The following is a 24,997-nucleotide window of genomic DNA, read 5'->3' as shown; positions in this document are numbered from 1 at the left end:
TTCATTTTTGCCTTCATTGTGCAACTTTATGACGTTCTGGTCAAGTTTTTGTCCTAATAACGTAGATTTATCGTTGGAATTAAGTATAAATTAGTTAATTTACAATTTAGCTAAAAAAATCTATTGTCTATAAAATAAAATATTGAAGCTAGGATTACTATTTTTAATCAAGTAATTTTTTAGAAACAAATTTTAATTCATACAATGTACCATAGAGGCGTAATTCACAAATTCAATAAGTCTGTTAATACTATACGAATTTATACATTGAATTCAACTCCGATGAATAACATAGAGGTTTAACGCAGTATATTTGTATGTAATATGAATACAAAAATGTTTTATATCAAGTATGATAACGCGTAAAAATGAAACGACGACGAGAAAAGCGCCACATTGTTATTCTTCCCGGCTGATCAATCCCACAGGAGGGAGCGGGGAACGGCTTGAATGGCGCACGAAGAACGTCGAGAGTGAGAGAGCGAAGGGTCCTCTTGAGAGAATGAGCAAATCGAGGAGTTAACTAGGAGTGGACGTGACCCACTGAAATCATAGGTAGTGTTACCCTCGGCACTCTGGGTGGAGATTTTCATCGGCTGGGGGTGTTTTATGCGCAAAGCATGTCGGTCCGAGGGGAATTGTTTCTTTCTTTTCCAATTCTCAGTTTTATTTTGTATTAGATCATATATAACATAAGTAAAGGACTAGAAGATTATATGTACATACTAAGTTATTAGTTTTATTGTTCATTGATGATATCAAGAAAGACATTTTATTAATATTAAAAAATACATTCAATGGAGTTCAAATATGTAATTCTGTAACATAAGCAAAGTATAAAACATCACTTAGTTTTAATCAAATGAGTTTCATCGCACTTTTTTTGCAAAAAAAATAGGTGATTATATTCAAGCTCATTACAGATTACATCAGCATATAGAATATATGTTTATATATATGCAGTAAAGCTTTCAGGATGCTAAGATTTGTTCTTAGCTATTTTAAAAAATTTAAGACGCAAAGAGCCTTGTATTTTTTTTTAATATGCATATTTTATAAAATAGTAAGGGTATGAAACATTAAAGATAAACAAAATACTGCACATTCTTATTTCCTACAAAATTATCTCGAATCTGTAGTCACATCTGCGTGCAAATATGAGAAAGCACTTCGAAAACTGCGAGTCATTTTAGGTAGTATTTTATTATTATTCTAATATAATATAGTAGGCCAAATTCGTTTATTGTTATAAAAATCGTAATTTTGTGTTTTTTTTTTATTATATATTAATTATTTATTCAATTAATTATTTTTACCTCTTTTTTTTGTAAATTATTAGTAAACTATTAATTTTAAGGTTAATTGTAAGTTTAACTCACTTGTAACTCTTCTCTTTTTAGCTGCTTTTGAATAAGATATTAAAGCTGCTAAGAAGAAAACTGAAGAAAGCATCTCGGCGCGTCCAACTACTCCAGTCACCTGAGAAAAAAAATACATTTGCATTATTTATTTAGTCGAAAAACATATTTGGGTATCACGTAGGCAATAATAATTACTTTAAGTTTTATAAAAATTACTTGTTTAAAACTGTATCTAGATTTTGTAGCTATATAAATATTAAAAAACATATTGAACTGTGATATAACCAATGATAGCATCGTGCATAGGGTCTCTAAATATTCACTATTTGCAACTGTTCGAAAAGCAAATAGTAAATAATAAATTATTTGAATATCCTCGTACATTTATAATGAACTGAAAAATATAGGGTAAATAATAAACACAGGCTCATACACATACAATTCTATGTAATAATAAAACATCAAAACCGTATATTTTAAAAGGTTAAATTTTAATAATTTATTCTGCCGAAAAGATTACAATTCGAAATACTCAAAAAATATTACCATAATAAATTACAAAAGACAGACTTATAATTAAATATTTTCGTACTGTTTTAAAGGAAAAATAAATTCAATACCAAGTAATACCAATATTGAGAAAGTTATCATCCGCAAAATATTAACTGAAAAATGTGAATTTTTTTTTAATTTCGGTAATTAAAGGGTATTTTTTTCTTCCTTATTTCGTTTACTAAATAATATTTGTTATGGCCATGGCTGTTATAAATAATATAAAATAAAAAAATAAATTTGACAAAAAGGCACAACTTGGCTGTAGTTGGGGAATTAATACTGTAATAAAAATATTTAAAAAATATTTTAAAATAAATAAAAATATTTAATATAAATAAAATTAATAAAAATATTTAAGAAATATTCCAATGTATTTATGATAAGATACATTACGAAGTTGGACTAATATTTAAATAACATATAGAACATATTATTTTAATATTCGGATTAAAGCCCTTGATCGCCATTGTTGAGAAATCAACTAAAAGTATTTTTTACTTTATAAGCTATGCTTAAACGACAATTTTCTAATTACATTCTATTTAAAAGGCAAAAAAACACAAAAAACGAATAAACATGTTAATATTATAAGTGGATGCAGAATTAGTGTTAATTATAGATTTAACGCAGATGTAGTAAAAAATCAGAATCTTGAAAGTGTATCAGTTATTATACATACATTTTACCAACATTCAAAGCATAGCAAATAACAAAACATCAGTAACATAAATACAAACTAGCGAGATTTAAAATAAAATATTTGTAAGGTTCAACTATCGTGTAGAATGTATAACCTACATTCATTATTGTTATACTGTATAATGCTTTGACGTGAGCAGCGTTCATTGCGCTACTATCTTATTGTTCCGCTCCCGACCAAAGAGCGAGGACGCGCACTCGTTATAGCACGGGATAAAAGCAAAACTATTGTGTAGTATTTTGGAGGGCACGTGTGTCACATGAACGAAATTCTATTAGCACAGTAAGATAATAGAGGTATCTTTCCATCCAACCCCTGCATAGTTAATTTAGAAGTCATTCTAACAACTACTTCAAACAAATGAAAATAAGTACCAGTTTGTCTTAGAAGTAAAGTTTAAAAAATGGAAATGAGGTCAGAAAAAGAGTGCCACGTAATTGTCACGGATCATCGTGTCGTTAATCACCCGTGAGCACCCGGAAAAAAACTACGCTTTTTTTAGAAAAGGGTGCGCGTAGACAATGCGTTTTACATTGCGCAAATGGATTATTGTTATTTATGCTCTTTGTTAAAGATCACTGAAAGTTGCCACCTGGCAGTTTCACTTAAAGCGTAAACATTTTTCATGGTTGTCGCCAGAGCGGTTTCCCACCAGCAATATAAAATATGTGATACTTGGTCACATAGAGACACAGGTAGGTACAGAAGAAGAGAGAAGCAGACTAAGTAGAACGCTCCCGAGACTCAATCCCAAGGAGTCCCAGTACAAGGCACATCAGCGGATAGTCCAGCATCATCACAAGATCACATCACGACAAATTAAAAAGCCAAAACTTCAGCGAAGACTCTTCGACTTATAAGACCAGATATTTATACTCAACCACTCGATAAAAGCAGCTACATTTTCATATATATATATATATGTAGTAAATATTATATTTTTATAATAACATACTGTAACCAGCTTTTCAGGCGTCTATTTTTGTCTTTAACGTCACACCCCTTCGGCATCAAAACTTGAAAGGTCATTCAAATCTCCGAGGACAGATGGAAAAGTAGGGTCCACTGCCGGGCATCTGACGGCTAGAAGCCTTCCAATGAGCCATTACAGATATTAGGTCTACCGCTGTAGATCCGACCTTAACCAATTGAACCCATATAAGATCTCAGCACAGCAGAGGGCTTACTTATGGAGTTCCACTCTTGGTCGATCAGGACCAACTTCAGAAAACTGCAACTCTAGAGACTGAAACACCTAGCTGTGCTACGTAAGCCAGGCCTCCAGAAGACTTGCGCCATAGAGAATCGACGCCACTAGAAGTGCCACCACATTTTTATATTGACATATATGTATTATATCAAGAAACGTATTATTATATTACATTTGTAGCTCAAATTATGTACATTAAAAATACAATAAACCTCAAAAGTAGTAATTGTTAAACATATGATTACATACAATTTTAGAAGCTATTTTTGATATTTATTTTCTGGGTATCAACCAAAATAAAATGTGTTTAGATGTTATATTTTTTTTATATATAATAATTTCGAAAATATATTGAAAGAAGCGGCATTTCAAAGTTTTATAGTACCGTTCATATTAAAATAAACATCTAGTTAAATCTTTCTAATAAAAGGTTAAAGGAAATACACATAGAATTTTATATCTGGATTATATAAATATATTTCTGTATTAAAAAAAACATTGGACCTACACCTATGCATGTATAATGCTATGAAAAAAAAGAATGAGAAAATATGGGGCTTTGTTGTAAGAAGTCATGGAAACAAATTTAAAAATAAGCGTTTTGGAATTAATCGTTCTGTAACACAGAATCTTAGACAATATGCAAATAAATACAATCTTGTTTAAGAATATGCAATTTAAAAAAATAACTTAAAATATGTTACGTATTTGAAACATCAACAATAAACATTTTTTTATAAATAGGATTGGTAATAAGTAAAATCGTTTTTATTCATTATCCAAAATGTTAGATACAGAATCAGTAAAAACACATTTATAACATGAAAATATGTTAAGCACGGTCTCTTTATCGATATATCGTATATATTTTTATATATTAATTAATCACAATATAGACGTACACGTATCTAGCGAATGAAATAGTTTGCGTGAATATATTGCGGTCGTGGCCAGCGAAAATGAAGAGTGGGTGTAGTAGAAAAGATATATATATGTACACATACACATGTACATATAAAGCCGCGAGCAATTTTCTTTGTTAAAGCGAAAACGTAGGGTTCTTTTTTCTGCTTCTTTTGTGAACGTGTATTATTACCGTTCGGGGGCAAAGGTGATTTCACGCCGTGTAATAACTGGAAAAGACTAATAATGGAGCCATCGGCACGAGAGAAAGAGGAAAGAAGACGACACCTACGTTTTCTACGACCGTCACGACGTATTTCCTTGGTAATTACTTCTGCCCGTGACCGAGACCAAGTTGACCAGATCTGGGGTGTTTGCTCTCTGTGTCTTTGCTCCACGGGGAGCCATGCGGTGAAAAGTGACGCTGACCTAGGTGCTTTGGCAAATATTTGCTCGTGGTTGAATCTCTAGAATCTAGATCTTACAAGCAAGGACGTGGTCGGATTAGCAACGTCCTCGAAATGTATTGGCTAATCGCAACTGGAATATATGACTTTCAATACCAGAGAATATTTTAAATATCAGTATTTTATGCTATTGTAAATATACTGACCCATAATGACTAATGTAAAATGTAATAAGTAAAATAAATAAATTTCTAAAATATCTAAATGTGTCTCTGGCAGATCTACCAAAAAAACCGCAGATAACTCATACTTTAAATGTTTTCAATTTATTATTTTGTATTTGTATGCGTCTTTAAGAGCTATTGAATAACCATTTAGAATTTAACTATTTGTAGTATCTTTTAATTTTTGTCGATTAGATAGATAAAGATTTACGTTTTGGTGAGAGAAATAAAATTATATGTGTTGCGACCTCTCCCCTTTGGAGATGGCCGTCTTTTCTTTTCGAAGGACCACCGTCTCTCGACGGAATTAAACGCCTCTAACCATAGAAATGCTTTATTATCAGAGTTTACATCCTCAGAATCCTTGCTGACGCACGACCACACGCCGTGACAGCTGAGGCGTCTTCAGGTTATTTTTACACAAAAAACCACGCACGGCCATAACACACTTTTATTCGGCCATGCATAAATATATGTAAAATTGTCGGAACATTCTCCCCCCTTGAAGGAACGTACATACTTTGAACAAGGGAGAAGTATTGTTCTTTCAAAACACTAGTTGAACAAACTTATTGAAAAACAGTTGGCTGAACGCAATTATATTAACTCACTCTGCCACATAGGCGCAGAAATTATAACACATGAGTATTCCCAACTGAAAAACAATATCAAAGTATACACAACAAAAATTATAATACACAAGTATACAGAACAGATAACACGTACAAACATCGTAACATATGAACATTGCAAAAACTTATGTTTGGAACATTTTTTCCTCCCTACACTTCAAGTAGCTTTGTATCTTATTTTGAAACGATACTTGCTTACTCACTATCTTCTAATTTCATCGCCTGAGCGATGTTTACGCACATTTGTTTTATTACACTGTGTCCTGTTGCTGCTCCACTGGTAAAAGTGCTAGCCTGCTGACTGCACGTTTGGTGATGCCGCTAGGCGTTTTTACCGAGACAACGCGTACAACTCCATCTTCTCCTGGCTGCAACCCGATCACCCGTCCAAGTTGCCATTGAAGAGGAGGCAGATTGTCCTCCCTCAACAACACCATGTCGCCAATGTCAGGATTGGAGGAACCCGATCTGAAGCTGCGCTGCTGCATCAATGTCACATACTCCTTGGACCACCTGGCCCAGAAGTGCTGCACCAGCTGCTGTAAACGTCTGTACTGAGACAGCCGTGACTCCGGCACGTCGTGCACGTTTTCCTGGGGACAAGCAGTTAGTGGCTCGCCGATAAGGAAATGACCAGGAGTCAATGGAATGAGGTCATTTGGATCATTGGAACTTGGAGTGAGCGGACGCGAATTTAATACTGACTCGATCTGCGCAACGACGGTACTGAAGGCCTCATATGTTAAGGACGCGTTTCCCACTACCCTTACCAGATGTCGCTTGGCTGATTTGACAGCCGCTTCCCACAGACCGCCAAAATGCGGTGACCGTGGTGGTATGAATCTCCATTTAATCCCTTGTTCAGCTAACGAAGCCGGAACTTCCTTGAAGTCGGCAGATCTCATAAGCCTTCCTAGCTGACGAGAGGCTCCTACAAAGTTCGTGGCATTATCGGAGTGCAACTCGGCAGGTTTGCCCCTCCTCGCGATAAATCGTCTCAAGGTGTTCATGAACTCATTTGTAGTGAGTCCCGTGATAACCTCCAGGTGCACTGCCTTTGTCGCAAAACACACAAAGACACACACATAGCCCTTCGCCATTGATCGGTTCCGATATGCTTTGGTGGACACATCGCAGAATCCGACCAATTTGATGGTAGACTGACACTGCGCAAACCTATGGCGTGGGGCAACTATTGCCTTTAGGCCATTTAAACCCCCGTACAACAATTGCCAGGAGCTGAATAAAGAGCTGGGGATTTTATAATCCCAGCCAAGCTTCTCCTTCCACAACTGCTGCATGTATATTTTTAATATTACAACAACGAGACCGACGAGACCCAGTGGATCAAAAATTTGTGCGATCGACTTGAGGATCTCCCTTTTGGTCACTGGGAGTGTCTCCGGGAACGCTGCCATAAAAAAGAACCTATCTGTTCTCGTTTCCCAGCCCATTCCCAGTGTCGTTGACTCATTCGTCTCAATGATATGGTGAGAGATCTGTCCCTTTGCGTCCTCCTTGAGATCGCTTATCACCCTCGGCTCGTTTGACAGCCATTTTCTCAGGGTTAAACAACCCTTTCTCAATATGACGTCAATTTGAGACCGTAATGCCTTAAGGGCCACAATGGAATCTGCTCCGGTGAGCAGGTCATCAACATAAAAATCATTTTTTATGACTGCAGAGGCTGCAGGAAAATCAGACTCTGCCTCGGCTGCAAGTTGATGCAGGCAACGCACCGACAAAAATGAAGCTGGAGCTGTCCCGTACGTTACTGTGTTCAGCTGGAACGATTTTACGTCGTCCCGTGGGTCAGATCGCCACAAGATTTTTTGAAATCTCCTATGGGAGGCGTGAACCTGAACCTGCCGGTACATTTTCTCTATGTCAGCCGTAATGACATACGTGAACCGACGAAAACGAATCAACACGACAAAAATATCCCGCTGTAGTTTTGGACCAACCATCAGTAGATCATTGAGCGAGGCACCGTTGCTGGACTTGAACGATGCATCGAAAACCACTCGGAGCTTGGTTGTGAGGCTACTTTCCTTTATCACAGCATGGTGTGGAATGTAGTAACCCTCGTCCCTTATGGACGGATCGGTGGGAAGCTCAGACATGTGACCAAGAGAGATATACTCTTTAATAAAGTCAGTATACTCATCCCGAATCTTTATAGACTTCGCCAGCTTTCTCTCTAAAGCAAAGAACCGCTTAAGCGCTGGCTCGTATGATACATCCAAAGTGCGGTCATCAGTTTTGAATGGAAGGCGTACAACAAATCTACCTTCCGTTGTACGACTTGTTGAAGCCTTGAATTCTTCCTCGCACTTGTCGCTGTGACTAGCTCTTAGGTCATTACTGACCTCTTCGAGCTCCCAGAACTTTTTTAACTGCCTGTCCATCTGCACCAAGCTAAGATTGCAGGCAGGATCTTTAGCGGCCGGTGCTAAGATGCTACCCGACACTATCCACCCAAATGTGGAATTTGCCAGAATTACTACTGACCCATTCTCAAGTTTGATTCTTTTGCGCCCATTGCGCATTGATTCAAAGAACCAACTTGCGTTAAGGATGACATCCACCTCTCCCGGCAAGTCAAATTCATTGTCTGCCAGTTGGATATATCTAGGGATGGCCCTACGTACATTGCTGATGGCCATGCTTGGAATTTTTGCAGTCAATTTCGGCATGACCATAGCGTCAATTACCGACCACTGCTTTTCTTTCCTCGAGGCTATTTTTAGCTTTACAGAGCCTTGACTAGCAGCCACAGACTCCGCTACACCCACTATGTTGGCGCTAGATTTGCGGATGTTCAAACCCAGCCTGTCAACCAGTGCACATGATACAAGGTTCGTCTCAGCGCCAGTGTCAAGAAGGGCACGGCAGACTTGCGTGGAATCATTTCGACCCCGGATGGATAATTTTACCGTCGAAAGTAAAGCTATTTGCGATACTACCTTACCGGTTTGACCTGGCCGGCAGGCCATTACAGCGGACATTGTCGCTTTTGGAGCTTCTGCTCGATCCCTATCTTCATGGAGAAAAAAGTGATGCCTTTTTGCACACACTGAGCAGCAACTGCCCCTGCAATTACCAGCACTATGACCTTTCCGCAGGCAATTAAAACATAGTGCGTTTCGTTTCACGATGACCCACCTTTTATGGACATGCAATTGTTTGAAACTGGGGCACTCACCCAGCTTGTGAGTCCCCTTGCACTGAGGACATACCTCGCGCAACGGCTGATGGCTCACTTGGTGAACAACTTTAGGCTCCTTAATAGGAACCTGAGTCGGGATAATTGTGTTTTCCAACACTTGATGTTTCGTTTTTAGGAATGTTAACAACGCCTCGAACGTTGTCAATTTGATTGTTAGTGCTGTCGCTTCCCATTCGCGGGCCAGCACCACTGCCAATTTTGACACGATGATCTGCACTAGGACAAAATCCCAATGCTGCACTGGCAGCCCAAGACCTTCCAGTGCTCTTACGTGCAACGTAGCCGCATCGATCAGCTTCCTTAACCCCACATGGGAGCTGGCGCTAACCGTCGAAATACTGAGCAGTGCTCTCCAGTGCTCAGTGGCCAAAATTTTCGGGTTGTCGAACCGTGATCGCAACAACTCCCATGCGAGGTCAAATGACTGACCTGCGGACTCTATACCGCGAAGGACCTCAGCGGCTTCTCCCTTGACCGAAGTCAACAAATAGTGGACCTTCTCTTCATCTGATATGTTTGCCTTTCGGCAAACAATATTTAGAAAAAGGCTAGAGAAATGCGGCCAATCTTTGTAGTTACCTTCAAATGAAGGCAACCGAAGGGCAGGTAATGAGACATTAGTAGGCGGCGCGACTGTTGGGAGGGGGGGTTGCCCCCGTGCATATCGCACTATTAACTCTTTCGCGGCGTAAATGGTTTTGTAATAATCCCTTTCGAACGCCGAGGTAGCTTCATCATCCACCTTACCTATGGTGTATTCGATGTCCTCCTGGACCTGCCTAAAGGTCCTTAAGACATCCACAACGTCATCAAGATGTACTTGAAGACCCGACGCGTCTCCTCTCGACACGCAGCCCTCAACAGCGTCGGCAAATCGCTTAAGCTGCGACTGCAGCCTAGAACGCTTCAGTATGTCGCGTTTTGACATATTGACTCGAAGGAAAAGTTTGAGGTTAGGAAATAACAAGTGGGGAACGGCTAACCACTAACCTAAATGTCCTCTCCTCCGTCTGCGCAGCTTCTCGACCCGGCGGCTTCCCTGTGATGCCCCGCAGTTGCTCAGCTGCTGCCCCGAATGCTTCCTCAGCGAAGCTCTGGTGGTCCATCCGGCTCGTAGGACCAAATGTTGCGACCTCTCCCCTTTGGAGATGGCCGTCTTTTCTTTTCGAAGGACCACCGTCTCTCGACGGAATTAAACGCCTCTAACCATAGAAATGCTTTATTATCAGAGTTTACATCCTCAGAATCCTTGCTGACGCACGACCACACGCCGTGACAGCTGAGGCGTCTTCAGGTTATTTTTACACAAAAAACCACGCACGGCCATAACACACTTTTATTCGGCCATGCATAAATATATGTAAAATTGTCGGAACAATATGTTTATATATACTGTATTTAATTATATACACGAAATAAAATAAAACATTTTCATAAGGTGTAGACTACTGCCTGAAAACAGAATAACATTGAGTCCTATGTATTTAGTAAGGAATTACTAACCAAGGTTCTTCTTGAGTAAATATTTGCACGGGTCTCCCTATCTTACAAATCAGGTTAGATTAACAACACTAGAGAACTAGAATTTAATCGTATTCATTGAAATGTTATAATACGGTACTATACCTATCCGGATATACAATTTTCGATGGAATACGAAACTATCGAATCAAATATTCAGGTCAGCGAAGAAGGCATTTGCGCGTGCGGACTGCAATCCCAGATAAAATTTTCAATTCCGGGATTAAGGGATAAAAAATATATGTATGTAAAAAGCTGTACAAAAGAAATAGATCTTGTGATACAAGGTATTTATAAGGTTTGCTTCGCTATTGAATAAATAAAATAAAAACAAATACGCCTTCAACATTCGATTAATACCGAATAGTATTACACGCGACCGTAATTAATACCCAAATTAAATTATGAAAGCAGTAAAGGGTCGAAATCCTGTTTTAATTTGCGCATTAAATCGAGCAAAGGGTAGCACGAAAAAATACAAATAGTGGCTTAGGTTTTCCACCCCCAAACGCGGGAGGTGAAATTTTCACCTGCGGGGAAATTAAAAAAATGTTACAACAATTAAATAAAGCTCCTTCGAGAGAACGAGATGGTTCAGCCGTTTTCGTTATGGAGGATTTTAATTGCTGAGGGGAATGGTCACCAAAACCACCACGGGGGTTGGGCAGAGGACATACAGCGGTTTTGTGGAGATCTCCACATTCGTGGCTCGAGTTCCTGGGGATTTTCCGCAAGGGTATATTCAGTTGCGCGATAATCCTGCGACCAGAGAGCTGTCGCGCGAACACTTTACCAATGGGAAAAACCAACGTTTTCTACGCTCATGCATACATATCGTACGAAATTAAATTAAAGAGAAAACCTGGAAAACCTTCAACGACACATACCTTGGTTTAAAATATTATTAAAAACAAAACCAGGGCATTGATTTAAGAATTAAGAATAAATAAAATAAAAGTATGGTTTTATGTCTCTTTGTCCTTAGTCAGACTCATGTTCGTGTTGATGTATTTTGGAAATGTGTTTTTATAGCAAATAAATGGCAACGGGATTGTCAAAGAACGTGCTTATGTTTTAATATCTATTGTATATCTACGACGTTACATCTTTGTATGTATATGATATGAGACGTACCGTCGTCGTTGACAAAAAGTATTATTATTAGATTTAGTAGAACTTAGGTTTTTGATAAGTCTATCTTATAAAATTCTCGTTCGTGCTTTTGTAATTGAAAGCTTTGTATATATTTGCTTATAATTGTGCAACTTGGCGTCGGTTAGGCTGCTTAAGAATGTTTGCGTGCTAATGTTTTCAGTTCTTGCCGGACTATTTGAATCGTACGAGGGTTGTGTTATATATGATTAATGTATACATAAGGGTCGGATTATACTTGATTAATATAATAAACCCTGAAATTATTTGACGTCTTCTTAAGGGAAGCTCACTAAGTGTTGAAGTGTAGGGGAATTAGCAGTGAAAGATATGGTTATCGTATAACTCAGAAGATAATATATTATATGTCGATTATTATATTTATTTGTATTTAAATTTTACTATAATTCAAATAATTTGTAATATTGAACCAGAAATTTGAAGTATTTTTGGGAAAAAGAGTTGGAGAGCTTTAATCTGTATTGATTGCTTTGGTCGGCACGTGTAAGAAGTAAAATATCTCAATAAATATACTGTAAACCAATATTGCGGGAGTTTGTTGTAAAATATAGTAAAATGCTAAAATAATACAAGCAATTATTTATAATTAATATATAGGCATTATTGTTATTATAGGTATTATTGTTTCTCGAAGATTTAATTTTTCAGAGAAAAATATATATAATATATGTATAGTTTGCAATTATATTAATACAGTATATTATTGTAGATTTCTTTATATTATTAATAAACATAAAACTAGATAGTCGTTAAAAATATTGAACTGCAATATAAGCGCGAATAATCGAAAGACCATAACTGATCAAACTACTCCGATTGATTACAGAGAGTTGAGTAAAAAAAGAATTTTAAGCTCTTAATTTTATACTTAAATCATAGATAAAATTGTCAATAACAGGTGTTGCTACATTACATTTTTAATATTTTAAACAAGATAAAGTTGGAAAAATCACTTTGGATTAATGAAAAAATGAGATTTAAGTAAAATTTTATGGCGTAACTCCGTGAAAAGCCCTCATACATTTTTACAATCTGCCAATTTCTACACAATGCAGTATCTTTTTATATTATTTCAATTTTTAAATTACCGATTAGTGTAGTTGAAAAATTGTTAAAAAAATTGTCATAAAAATACTTGAAAGCTTCCAAGAAAGCATACATATTTTTAGACATAAGGCAAGGACACATCCTTTTTTATGCAGCGATATAAATAAATGCAGCGGTTATAAAACAATAAATGCAGCGTTTTTTTTTATAAATGTTAATTTTGTTTTAATTCACATGATCGTTTTTTATTTTATTTTTGATCGTTCTATATTTATATTCTGAACGTATGCTATTTTTATTCTAACAATTTTATATATTTTGACCCTGACCCATAATTGACTTAAGTCCTGATAATTTAATTTGTTACCATGTTAAACTATCGTTAGCAATATATTATTTAATATGATTTTTTAATTCTATAAGTTGTTCAAATGTCTTTAATTTAATTAACATTGCAAAAAATACATTCATCAGTGGTTTTAAAACCAAAAACAAATTTTATTTATAAAAGATCAAATAGATAAATGTATATACATAAAATAAAGATTGAAACACACAAAGTACCATATCTGAATTTAATTATAACATATACAAAAATAACATATCCATATAAATTATAAAACAACATGACAATTTGAAAATATCTTGTTTATATCAGACAGTTTAAATGTTTTTGCCATATACTTCTCATATGTATTTAAAAAAAATGTACCATTATTCAACGACTAATTTACTAATCTCACTTGAGTCAAAGATGTAAGATTCCACTAATTGTATTATTACGCTCAATTGAGGTCAATAAGATAACTGCTCTCTTATGTTTTTGAAGTAATCGTTAAAAACACATTGGATGCTTCGTGGTTCATATATTTCTTCTACAATTGGGTTGCTTGATATGGCATTTTATTGATGTTTGAACTGCGAAAAAGAAAGAGAGCGAAAATAAAAAGTTTGAGCAGGAAGTTTCTCAACAATCGAAACCCAGATCTAAAACTCACCGATGTGACCTCAAGAGCATAATTTATTATGCAAAAACACGGGTCTTGTCTTGGGAAGATTTCGAGTTCGAAAACTTGGCACCGGTCAATAGTCCAGGCGCGGGTTTGCGTGTTGGCCTGATCTGGCTTTTGCAAGCCAAGTTCGGCAAACTTCGGCCAGGCTTTTCAGTGATTCGCTTCTTAGACCCGATGACGTAATTTATTTCGGGGTGGGAAGTACAGGGGTTGCCTTTGTGCGACCCCCATCGTATATACACATTGTGTGCTTAATACATACGAATCATTTATACACGTCGCTATCCGAAGGGATCTCGGTAAACATCCGTGAAATAAATAACTGGTCACGCGACGGCCGCGATAAATTAATATTAAAAAAGTAATATACACGTTTAGGTGAGATTAAATAATAAAAATAATATATGCATAAATATTTAATAGCTCAGATATGTATAGGGGGAGGCACGAATATTATTTTGAATTAAGATTGACCAACATAACTGCAAATACCGAGTTCAACTGCGAGAATTTTCTGAAAGGCATTATTTGATAATATGTTAAAGAACAAACTTTGCATATGCGAATTGTGAAAAGTAGATTAAAGATGCATCATATTGTACAATACTACAAAGGCTTCAAAGTTATCTTGATGTTTGTTAAAAAATTAAAACTATGCATCTTTGACCACCAAAATTAGCATACGTGACTGCTCCTGATTTATATTAGTGTGGATATCGTAAGCAAGCGGCGTTGAATTAATTATCAAAAATGATTGGCACGTTAAATTAATATATGATTTAAAATCTGTCAAGAGTGAGGCCGAATCACGAACCTCAATTTTTGCGTACGCTATGAATTATTTATTAAATTATTTAAGTTGAATTATTCATTAGAATATACCATGAATTATTTAGTGATATTTTTTGTCATAAATCTCATTTAAACTTCGTTAAACCTATATATTAAATATAGATGTACAAAGTGGAATACATAGATTTTATAACGTGTGATGTGATGAATACATTACTAATATCATAAATTGTATATGAATTATTCAGGTGTTTTAAATTAAAATGCAAACAAGGAATATAATAACTAGTATAGTGCATTGAACTAGCATACATTTCATTAACTCGACTCAATTTAGTGAAAGCTAGCTTTTAATTATATTATGCAAGAGAATACAAAAAAATATATTATTGGAATATGCATTGTCATATTATCATATAACCTGACGCTTTAAACGTATGATATGATTTGTTATAAATACGGATCTTTCTTTTGTACAGATTATGTTACTTTTTAATGTAATTTTGTCATATTTGTGTTCTAATCACGAATATTCCCTATTAATTGATTTATACTAATTTAATAATTGTAGCTTAAATGTCTCTTAATAAAAATAATATTATCCACTTAATGTTGTAAATAAATATTATTTACGTGAAACTGAAAATAAGTATTATTTTTTTGTTTACAAAGAGATGAATCATAGCAGAAAAAAATTCAAGGAATTAGATTTTCTGGTTTCTAGCTTGTTGTTGTTAAAATTATATTTTTTTTTAAATCTAGTTGCAATTAACCAGCGTTCAATGCTCCTAAAATCACTAATATATTATTAACTAATATAGTCAGTTTAATATTAATATATTAAAGGATAATGAACTTTAATTTTTCACTTATATCAGGGTATTTATATATTATATACAATATTTTTTTTTTATTTCTCCAGAAATTTGGACTTATAAATAAATAGATATAACATACATTATTTATTTTTTATTATTACAGTATACATCTTTGTATATATAAAATCTTTCATTGACAACAATTTAGGTCAATATTTATGTATGTCAATTCTATTATAGATAATTTTATTGTATAAACGTACTATTATATATAATACATGTTACTGGTTTATACCCATTTACGTGTTTCGAATTTTGTTATTATTGTAGCTACAGTAAAATATAAAATAACACGTCAGTGCCTCTTATTTAAACTAAAAAAGTGGAAAAAAAAATATAAAAACCGCAATGAGTTTAGTGCTAATTTATGTTCATTTAGTTGAAGATATGTACCAACTAAGTAAGTTAATCAGACCTAATGAAAACCTACACATAAGTATTAATTTTAAATTATTATATGTATAATAATTTATATTCAAAAGATGTCACTTTGCAACTAACACTGTATTTATTTCTAACAATAGCGCACTTTTTTATAAAATAAATTCGAGTCTGCTGCTGTGGCTCGAACCCGCGGCCTCTAGATTACTAGTCAAAACCGTTACCCCATATGGTTCTAAATCATTATTTATATATTAAGGTTTTATTTTTTGTGTTAATTGCAAGCTTTCTATTAAATATCGGTATAAGTTTCGCGATGGCAGTGAGCCTTTTAAAGTAATTATTATTGTTGATGATTAAAATATAAACAAACGCTGATAATGACATTTATTAAATCATGCTAGTACATAATTATTACATAATTAATTTATTAAAAATTCTAATAGGATATATTATCATAAATATGAGTAAAATATTTAATGCATGATTATTTTCTAAGTTATTTGTATCATATAATTTTCTTCGTATTTTGAAAAAAACTGACAACATGTCATCGTATGATTTATATAGCAATTATAAGAAAACTTTGGCTCTTTGGCATTTAGCCGGCGAATGAATCCTTGAAAAAAACTTAGTAATAGAATCATTCTTAATGCTTCAAAACTAATCGTGATTCCTAGAGTCGGTCATAAAAACTTATATTGATTAAATCCCTGTCTTAATTTTTACTACTTGTTCTAAATGCAGAAGCAAATTAAGAAGATTTACTAGTTTACAATTTAAAAATATTCGTATAAATTTAATTCTTATTAAAAAAATTTATAATTTTGAAATTTTTTCGGGAAATAATACTGAAAATAAATTGCATTATTGTTTTTTTAACTTCTGCAATCTATAGCCCATTCGATATCATAATGTGTTGTGTAAATTAATTTAATTACAATTACAGATATGCATATACGATAGTATGTTATGTTATGTAATACAACCTTTATTTTTATCATTCAATACGTTTTTCACCCTAAGTAGAGTACCATCGATATAACACATTTCGTACGTGTCTATATCCATTTTTTCATCCGTGGGATACACGTTAACAATAACACCCGCAGATCACATAACAGAAATAGTCGGAAAGCTTTGTCCGATTCTTCCGGTTCAAAACAGTGTACAGTCGGAAAGTCGACACCGAGCACAGGGCCGGCGGAAGGGTGGAACGGGCGAATGATAGAGCGAGACGAAGCGACGTCCCTGGGCGAAAGAGCGACAGGTATGCCGCCCTAAAAGCTTTTCATTGTTTCATAACGGCGAAACAATGAACCATATTTCGAAACGACGACGACGCCGCCCCTAACCAACCTCCCCCACCACTTTAACAATATCGAGTTACTGCGTCCGTGAAAGCCTCAAAAGTAAAATCGACGGTTTGCACCAATTCCGAGAAATTGGTGTGTAGTGTTTCTTTCTCTGCCTATCTATTGTATCTATCCCAGCTCTTGATGAAAGGATAATACAATATACATTTCTTGATTTGAATTTACGATAAACTATTTATATAACAATTGCGATTTTTCGGATTAGTACATAAAATATTATTCATATTTGAAAAAAGGTTTATGTTTTTTTCAGATAATTGATTCGCCACATTTCTTGGCGGTCGATATGTACAAACGTTCCATTGACCTTTTAAGTTGTTGTCGTCTTTCAAAGAAAACTATTACCATATATTTGGAAATGCACAATACTTCAAAACTAAGTCTTTTAATACTTCAGGCACAATAAAAGCAGTGGAAATAAAAATAATAATATAGTACACAACTCGATGATATGAAAGATATAATCGAACAGCAGAGACACGAAAGCCTCGACGAACACGAACGATTGAAATCAGACGTGTAAGTATATATTCAATTATAGTGTACAACTTGAATAAGTAACTTTCTTTTGAATTCTGAAAACACATTTATTATAATATATGTTTGTTCTATTATAAATAACTCAAGTTATTTTTATGGTAAAATCAATTCTTTAGCGTCCAATGAAAACCTTCAGTCTTTTGGCACAAAGATAAAGAAGAGCTCTAACCGGTTTCTTTTTTATCTGCGGCCATTCCCGACACCAGTTCAGGTTTTTACAGGCGTTTAAAGGGACAATGCCCTTATGAGGGCTTTTCGAACGACTTAGAGAGACGTCTGTGAGCTGTAGCGTTCATCATAAAAAGTTTCGCCTGAGGTGACACGCCCGTGTGACATAAAGATGTACCGGCTGTTCGAGATATGAAATGCGTCATGAAGCACCATAAAATGTAGCGGTTTGCTCGGGCGGAATAAAAAAATCTAGGAACTTATTTAAATTATATTACGCTATATATCTACATACGTATAATATATACAAAGTGTGTCGAGCGTGTATATTGTAAAAAGAAAAAGAAAAGTGTTTGTAAAAAAGAAAAATGCGACTCATTAGGGACATAATTAAAACAGGAAAAGGACCGAGAGGGAAAACGCCATAATTGAAAAATTAGGTAGCGCGCTTTACTCGTCTCCCAAAAGACGCTGTGAATTAAATTAAATTTTATATATATATACGTATATATACATATGATATAATAATACGGCATTGTATCTGTTTGTATATTATGGTAAAAATAAATAAAATGTTAACGTTGCTACGAAATTAATACTGGACAGAAAATCTATAGGTGTATATAGAAAAGCATGTCTGAAACGAATTAAAAAAGCTTTTTTACGATTATTGCAAAATTTTTCGAGTTTTTATTTTCAGAAAAGCTGTTGAAAAACTAGGTTTTTTTAGAACGAATAAGAGCAATAATCTTATTCGGTAATTTAAAAGCAATTTTACAATACGGAAATGCAGGCTTTTCTTTATCAAAGATTAAAGCAATTGCATGTTAAGTAATGAAATATTATTCACATATATTGTTAGTAACTGTTTTTTAATTATCTTTTCTTTCTACATAAAATGCATTTATATATTATTACAAGAACGGAGGATGCAAAATATGTTCATAATTTCAATTTAAATGACTTGCTAATCGAAAAATATTTTTTTCTGGCACACCTAACAAAAAAATAGTCAATAAGCTGCATATAACTTTTTGAGTATAAGTATTCTTGATTATTATTATTACTGTCTACTTAATAGAAATATAAACATTTTTTTATGTGTTTTTTTTTTGGAAAAAAACTATTGGAGTTTTGTGAATACTATGCGAGTTTTTATCAGAAGGTCAAATAATTCGTAAAATATTAAAAAACAAGGTTAGCGTTCGAAAAAGCATACTTTAACTTATTAAATTTTAATAAAAAAAGTAGGCAATTTAATGTACAATTTGTATTAATTTAGAAGGCATTTTACGACCATTGAGAGCAAACGAAAAAATAAACCGAGCCATACCATTAATAATTAGAAATATTGTTCAGATTGCCTAAAAGCTACTACTAAAAAACTACTCTTAGTGTGGAAAAGATGCGCGCTAAGTAATACATTCTACTCTGCTCATAGTCCTATTGTTTTTCTACCCTTTAATTATCGGTCGCCGGAGGGACCGAATTGACCGTTTCTATTTTAAAGCGTAAAAACATTTAGTGAGTGTGTTTAAGATGTGATGCAATTGTGTAGCAAACATCTTAATCAGAACTGTTTCGAATCAGCAATATAAAATATGTGACACAGAGGGTTCTCTTTAGGTAGAGATTTAGTGACGACACGGAATCACAGCACGATACACACCAGTAGATCGTCCAGCATCATCACAAAAAGACATCTTAAAAATTTCAGCTGCTTTACCAAAATCACAGCCGAAAATAATACAACTCATCACTCCAGCGAAAACTTTCCAACTTAAAATACTTGCTATTTGAACTCTGGTGCCTGATAGCGGCATCTACATTTCTATATATGTGGTAATTTATATAAGTTTATAAAATAAACTGTTACCAGGCTTCAAAACCCAAAAAAATATTAATATAAAAACAAATAGATATATGTATGAACAAAGTAAAATATTTAAGACAATAATTAGTGATTTTTAGGAAAATTGAAAAGCAAATTTACAGGACTATTACGATACACATTTTCTAAAATTTACGTATTAAAGTTATTAGTATTTTATACTTTTATAGAAATTTTCAGTATTTGAGTTTAAATATTCTAGTTGTGTTGGTAGATTCGTTTTAAATAAAATATTTATAGCTTTATAAATTATTTTCCGCGTATTCTATAAACAAATCCGGTGTATTATGTAAAATGATATTACTACATCTAATTGGTTTCTTAAGAAAACCCGCTTGCTTCTGAATATGTCACCAAACGATTATATTTATGTAGTAACAACAGCTTTTATTGTTTATTTACAGGTGAAAGATAATATAGATGTAAAATATGAAAATTAGAGACTAAGTGAGACTCAATATTAACGATAATATATTCAATTTAATTGTTGAAAGATATTTCTTTAAAACAATATTATTTCCTACGACTTTTATTGCAAGTGTAGTAAAATATATGTAAATCGTTATCGCAAGAATAACTATGTTAACTTTGTTAGATACTGTATTTCGTGATTATGAATAGTATTAGTGGCAAGAGATAGTTGTTAATATATTTTAAAATATATATTATTAAAGTTAGTGTGATATTTCTGTTCATTATATAATTTTCCCATTCCCATCATTTTACGAATAACTATGAGTTCTTCGAGAATAACAATAACTCTTTTTCCACAATTCCCAAGATACAAAACCTCGCTTATTTTAACGCTGGCCTGAGATACTTGCATCGGATATAATATTTTCTCGTCACGTGCCTCAGGTCCGATCGGCCGATTTCTTATCATCATCAAAAATTCACAATGATCCGCGCGCACAGAAAGAGAATATAAACTTTAACGGCCGCATCCGCGTTTAGCAGTTTTCCGGCGGCCACACGGCTGTTATTTATTAATCGATTTGTCGGAAGGCTCGGCCGAGATAAGCCTGGCGCCGCTTTTCCACGTGTGGCACAACTTTCTGGCCCGTACAAATTTATCGCCTGGCCAACTTTGGCCGCCCGTGGCGCTCTTGAGCGATTTATCCAAGCGATTGATCGACGATAATTCACGCGCCGCTCTGAGATTAATTAATTTAATCGCACGGTATGTAATTCAGATTACTTATTATCATTATTAGTATTTATAACTAAGATAACATCGTAGAAAGCTTTTCAACTGGCAAAAGGGACTCTTTTTAGATGCCGTGCCTGCAATTATTTGCAGATATATTCAATGATGAGTTTTTTTATTGCAATGAAAACAGATCTTCTTTTTTTAACTAGGCCTTGGTTTTTATATGTCCATTTGTAGATTTCCTGAACTAAAACTGGTTTGTCTTCTCTCTCTCTCTCAAGAGCCACTGAAACTTTGCACGCGTTTGTACCGAAAAACTGAGCGAACACGAGACTTTGAAATAAAGAAACATGGTGATAATAGTGAAACAATATTACGCATAATTACACGTCAGGAAATATTATTATAAGAATATTAGAAGCGTTTTTATCGCTGCAATAGAATTCTCTCTATCGACACAATATAAAAATTGCTATGAATGTGTAGACAATAGTGGGGTTAATTTGCGGAAGGCGAACTAGAAATCTCGTCGCTGTTTTTTCGTCCGTATCAATTGTCCGTTCCGGCGCCGTGGTGGTTCCGCGACGCTTTTCATTGCGCACAATGGCACAACCATCAGTTATATACCTATTTTTTTTTATTTCGTGCAGATTGAACGGTTCACCCCGTACTTGCGAACCGTAAATTTTTGTGTTTTCAACTTTGGGTACATGGTTCGCAATTGCGATTTGCTGCACCGGTGCATATTTGAGCCGCTCTTCAGAGGGAGAGGCTCGCTACAATGCGATCGTGGGATTTGGACGGATTTTCATTATGCACCACCGTTAATGAAAAAAATGATGATAAAAAATCTATAGAAACTCTTGTGGTGTTCAGAACCGAAGCGTGCGCGTGTTTGTTATATTTATGTGCATAAATGTGGGTTTTTGCTTTCGAGATCAACGCTCGCGAGAAACAATTTAAAAAAAGCAAAAAGAGCAATCCATGTCAAACACATCGATTGTTATTGAAAAAATATATATTATATTTAAAAATTATTAAATAAATATTGTTTACTTCACATTTTGCAAAAGTTTTGATCTATTTAACATTAAATATAACACATTGGGCAAACTATTATATTAGTTGTCGTTGTTTTTAAACTTTTTCTATATAAGTAAGGCCTTTTTATTCATACGATATTGTAAAGAAACATTGTGAAAAATATATGTTTAGATTCAGATTTAGATTTAGAGATAGTTAATTTTTCAATGATATTTACTGTCACTATATGGTGTCTTTAAAGAGTTAAATCGATTCTGTTTATTTATCTCCACAATATGATTTGGATTCACTGTGAAGATGGTTCGGGAAAACGCTTACCGTTCGGTAATAATAAATGTCAAATAATGTTTTCTAAAAAGATAGATTCTGTGACATTTCCATACGATCTCATGAGTATTTTTCTCAGAAGGAAAACATTTACTTTCTTGGAATTTTAATACATATTTTAATTTTCAATTTCAAGCTACCGATTTTTCTCAAAATCAATATGATTCAAACATATTGAGGGTCACAAATTTTTTAAAAATGTAGTTTTTTTTATAACACATTAGTTAATTAAAATATGGATCAGAAATGTAGAATCATAAAATCATAAAATATTTTTTATTAGAACGGATACAAACGCAACACGCTCGTGCAGTGTGATAGCACTATTTTGACACATCTGTGCAAATTTATAAAGCTTTATATTTGGAAAATATGCATTTAATATAATTATATTTGTTGACAAGTATTTACATGAATAAATATTATATATATCATATATATATATAGGACACTAATTTCTTTTTTAAATTATTTAGTGCATTGCAACGAGGTATATATGATCAAATACAACTAAATAAGTAGTGAGACACGAGTCGAAAATGAAAGCTTAAAATCAATAGATGTTACAATGCAATTTTAAGCTCAATTTTATTTTAATTATATATCACGATATTTATCCGTGAGATAAGGAAAATCTAGAAAAACGTAATCTGTGATGATGGTTCGAAGTTAAAATTATATAATAATCAGACTCAGTGAGTCGAACCCAGGTATTTCAGGTATGAAATAGGTCGTGACAATGAAAAAGGGTTATGAGTATCTTAAAATGTAAAAGGCTATACAAAACAGGGGTCAATTTCGAGACTTAAGAACGTTGATAATTATGAGACTTAAGAACACTGTTATATAGGGAGATATTCGCTTCAATGCGATTGTGAGATTTGATCAAATTTTATTATGAATTAAACATATAAATAAATCAAATAACTTTTCGTGTTTATAGGCAAAATTATAATAGTGCATGTAGTGTTTGTTTTATTGTATTGATACAGATAAATGTGGGAGTTTTTGTTTTCGAGATTAACGTTCGTTGGGAATCAATGCTAATGAAATTCGAAAGCAATTATTTTTACTTTCATTGTTTATATTTATATATATTCATTTTATTAAAATTTATCATGAATTTTTATGGTATTGGCTTTATTACGTTTGGCCTGATTTTGTTCCCTTTTGTTTAAAAATTCACAATGGATATATATTTTATATATTCAATATTTTGGATGCTTTGCTCGTGACTGCAATGTATTAATTAACCAACGGAAAATCCTTCTTTTATCAAAGCTTAGGTACTAATTTAATGTCAGGGAAAAGACAAGGTAAGTTGTAAATTAAAACTGCTTGAAGCGTTAAGATGATTATCGCTAGGAGTCTTAGATAGATGCGATTCTAGAAATAAACGCCCTCTCTTAGAAATATCAAGGTCGTTAATAATTTCTTAACTAATTTTTTAAAAATCTTGACAGGCGTAAGCCTAATGGGTTACAACAGGATAAATATGTACCAACTAGATAACTCAATCAGATATAATGAATATATACAAGTAAGCATTAACCACTAGACTGAAAGTCTGGGAATCAATGACATCTATTATATATAATTATAAATTATTATGTGAATTATAAATTATAATTAATAGATGTTGACTAAATCTTTAAAGCAGAAAATATAATAATTAAATAATATGGCTATAACATTTTTTTCGTACATTAGTTTGGCAATTAGGTAAAATATACATGCCACATTTGAATCGAGAAATTAGATAATTTGTTCAATTAAGTTTTTGTACTTAATATATATTTACCAAAATCTGTCCATACCTTACTACATGCTTCTGCAGTTTTTGATTCAAGTTTGAACGAATTGTTTGAAACAAAAATGCTTAAATAACACTTGATTCAATCGAGATTTTAAAAGGGTGAATAATCACAAATCAAGATGCATTATAATAAAATTATTCAAAGTATTTGAAAAAAATAAGTAAAACATTTATCATTTATTAAAATATATCAATCGGTATATAATCCAACATTATACCTAAAATAACTTTTTAAAAAACACACATCTAAAGTTGAATCAACCATTCTAGTTCTTTATTCTATTGGGAAACTTTCGGGTATTATACAGTTTTTTCGTTTTGTTTCGATGTTGGTTTAATCGACAACAGGACATCAAATAAACACTGTAAGCTTTGTTTGTTATTTTGCCCGTCGATTCAAATATTTTGATTTTTTTCTTCAATAATCCGTAAGATGTTGCTTTTTACATGACTAAAAGAAATTTATTTTTCTAATTGTTTAACTAATGATCAATATTATTAATTAGTGAGCTCTGTGTGTTCTAATGATTTTATAGACTCGAAAGGTTCTATAGAATGCATAGTCATTAAATGGTCTAAAAATAATCTCATAATCCATCTTAAGCATTTCTGTCTTAGAAGAAAAAGTAAAAATATCATTTTTATTTCCATTGGTAAAA

General features: G+C 33.6%; 1 protein-coding gene across 1 annotated transcript in view; it reads right to left on the bottom strand.

Annotated features, from left to right (window-relative positions):
- Positions 1-24,997, bottom strand: part of LOC148235982 (protein O-mannosyl-transferase Tmtc3-like) — a 215,101-nt gene that overhangs the window by 22,323 nt on the left and 167,781 nt on the right. Inside the window, exon 4 of the mRNA XM_088184850.1 lies at positions 1,380-1,479. Coding sequence (XP_088040976.1) covers positions 1,380-1,479 — 100 coding nt within the window. The remainder of the gene's footprint in view (positions 1-1,379; positions 1,480-24,997) is intronic.

Source organism: Plectrocnemia conspersa, unplaced genomic scaffold (assembly GCF_051122295.1).
Source record: "Plectrocnemia conspersa isolate PC_06_02 unplaced genomic scaffold, ASM5112229v1 ptg000004l, whole genome shotgun sequence".
Classification (NCBI taxonomy): domain Eukaryota; kingdom Metazoa; phylum Arthropoda; class Insecta; order Trichoptera; family Polycentropodidae; genus Plectrocnemia; species Plectrocnemia conspersa.
The sequence above is the reverse complement of the archived record's forward strand: the minus strand, read 5'-3'. Positions and strand labels throughout refer to the sequence as shown.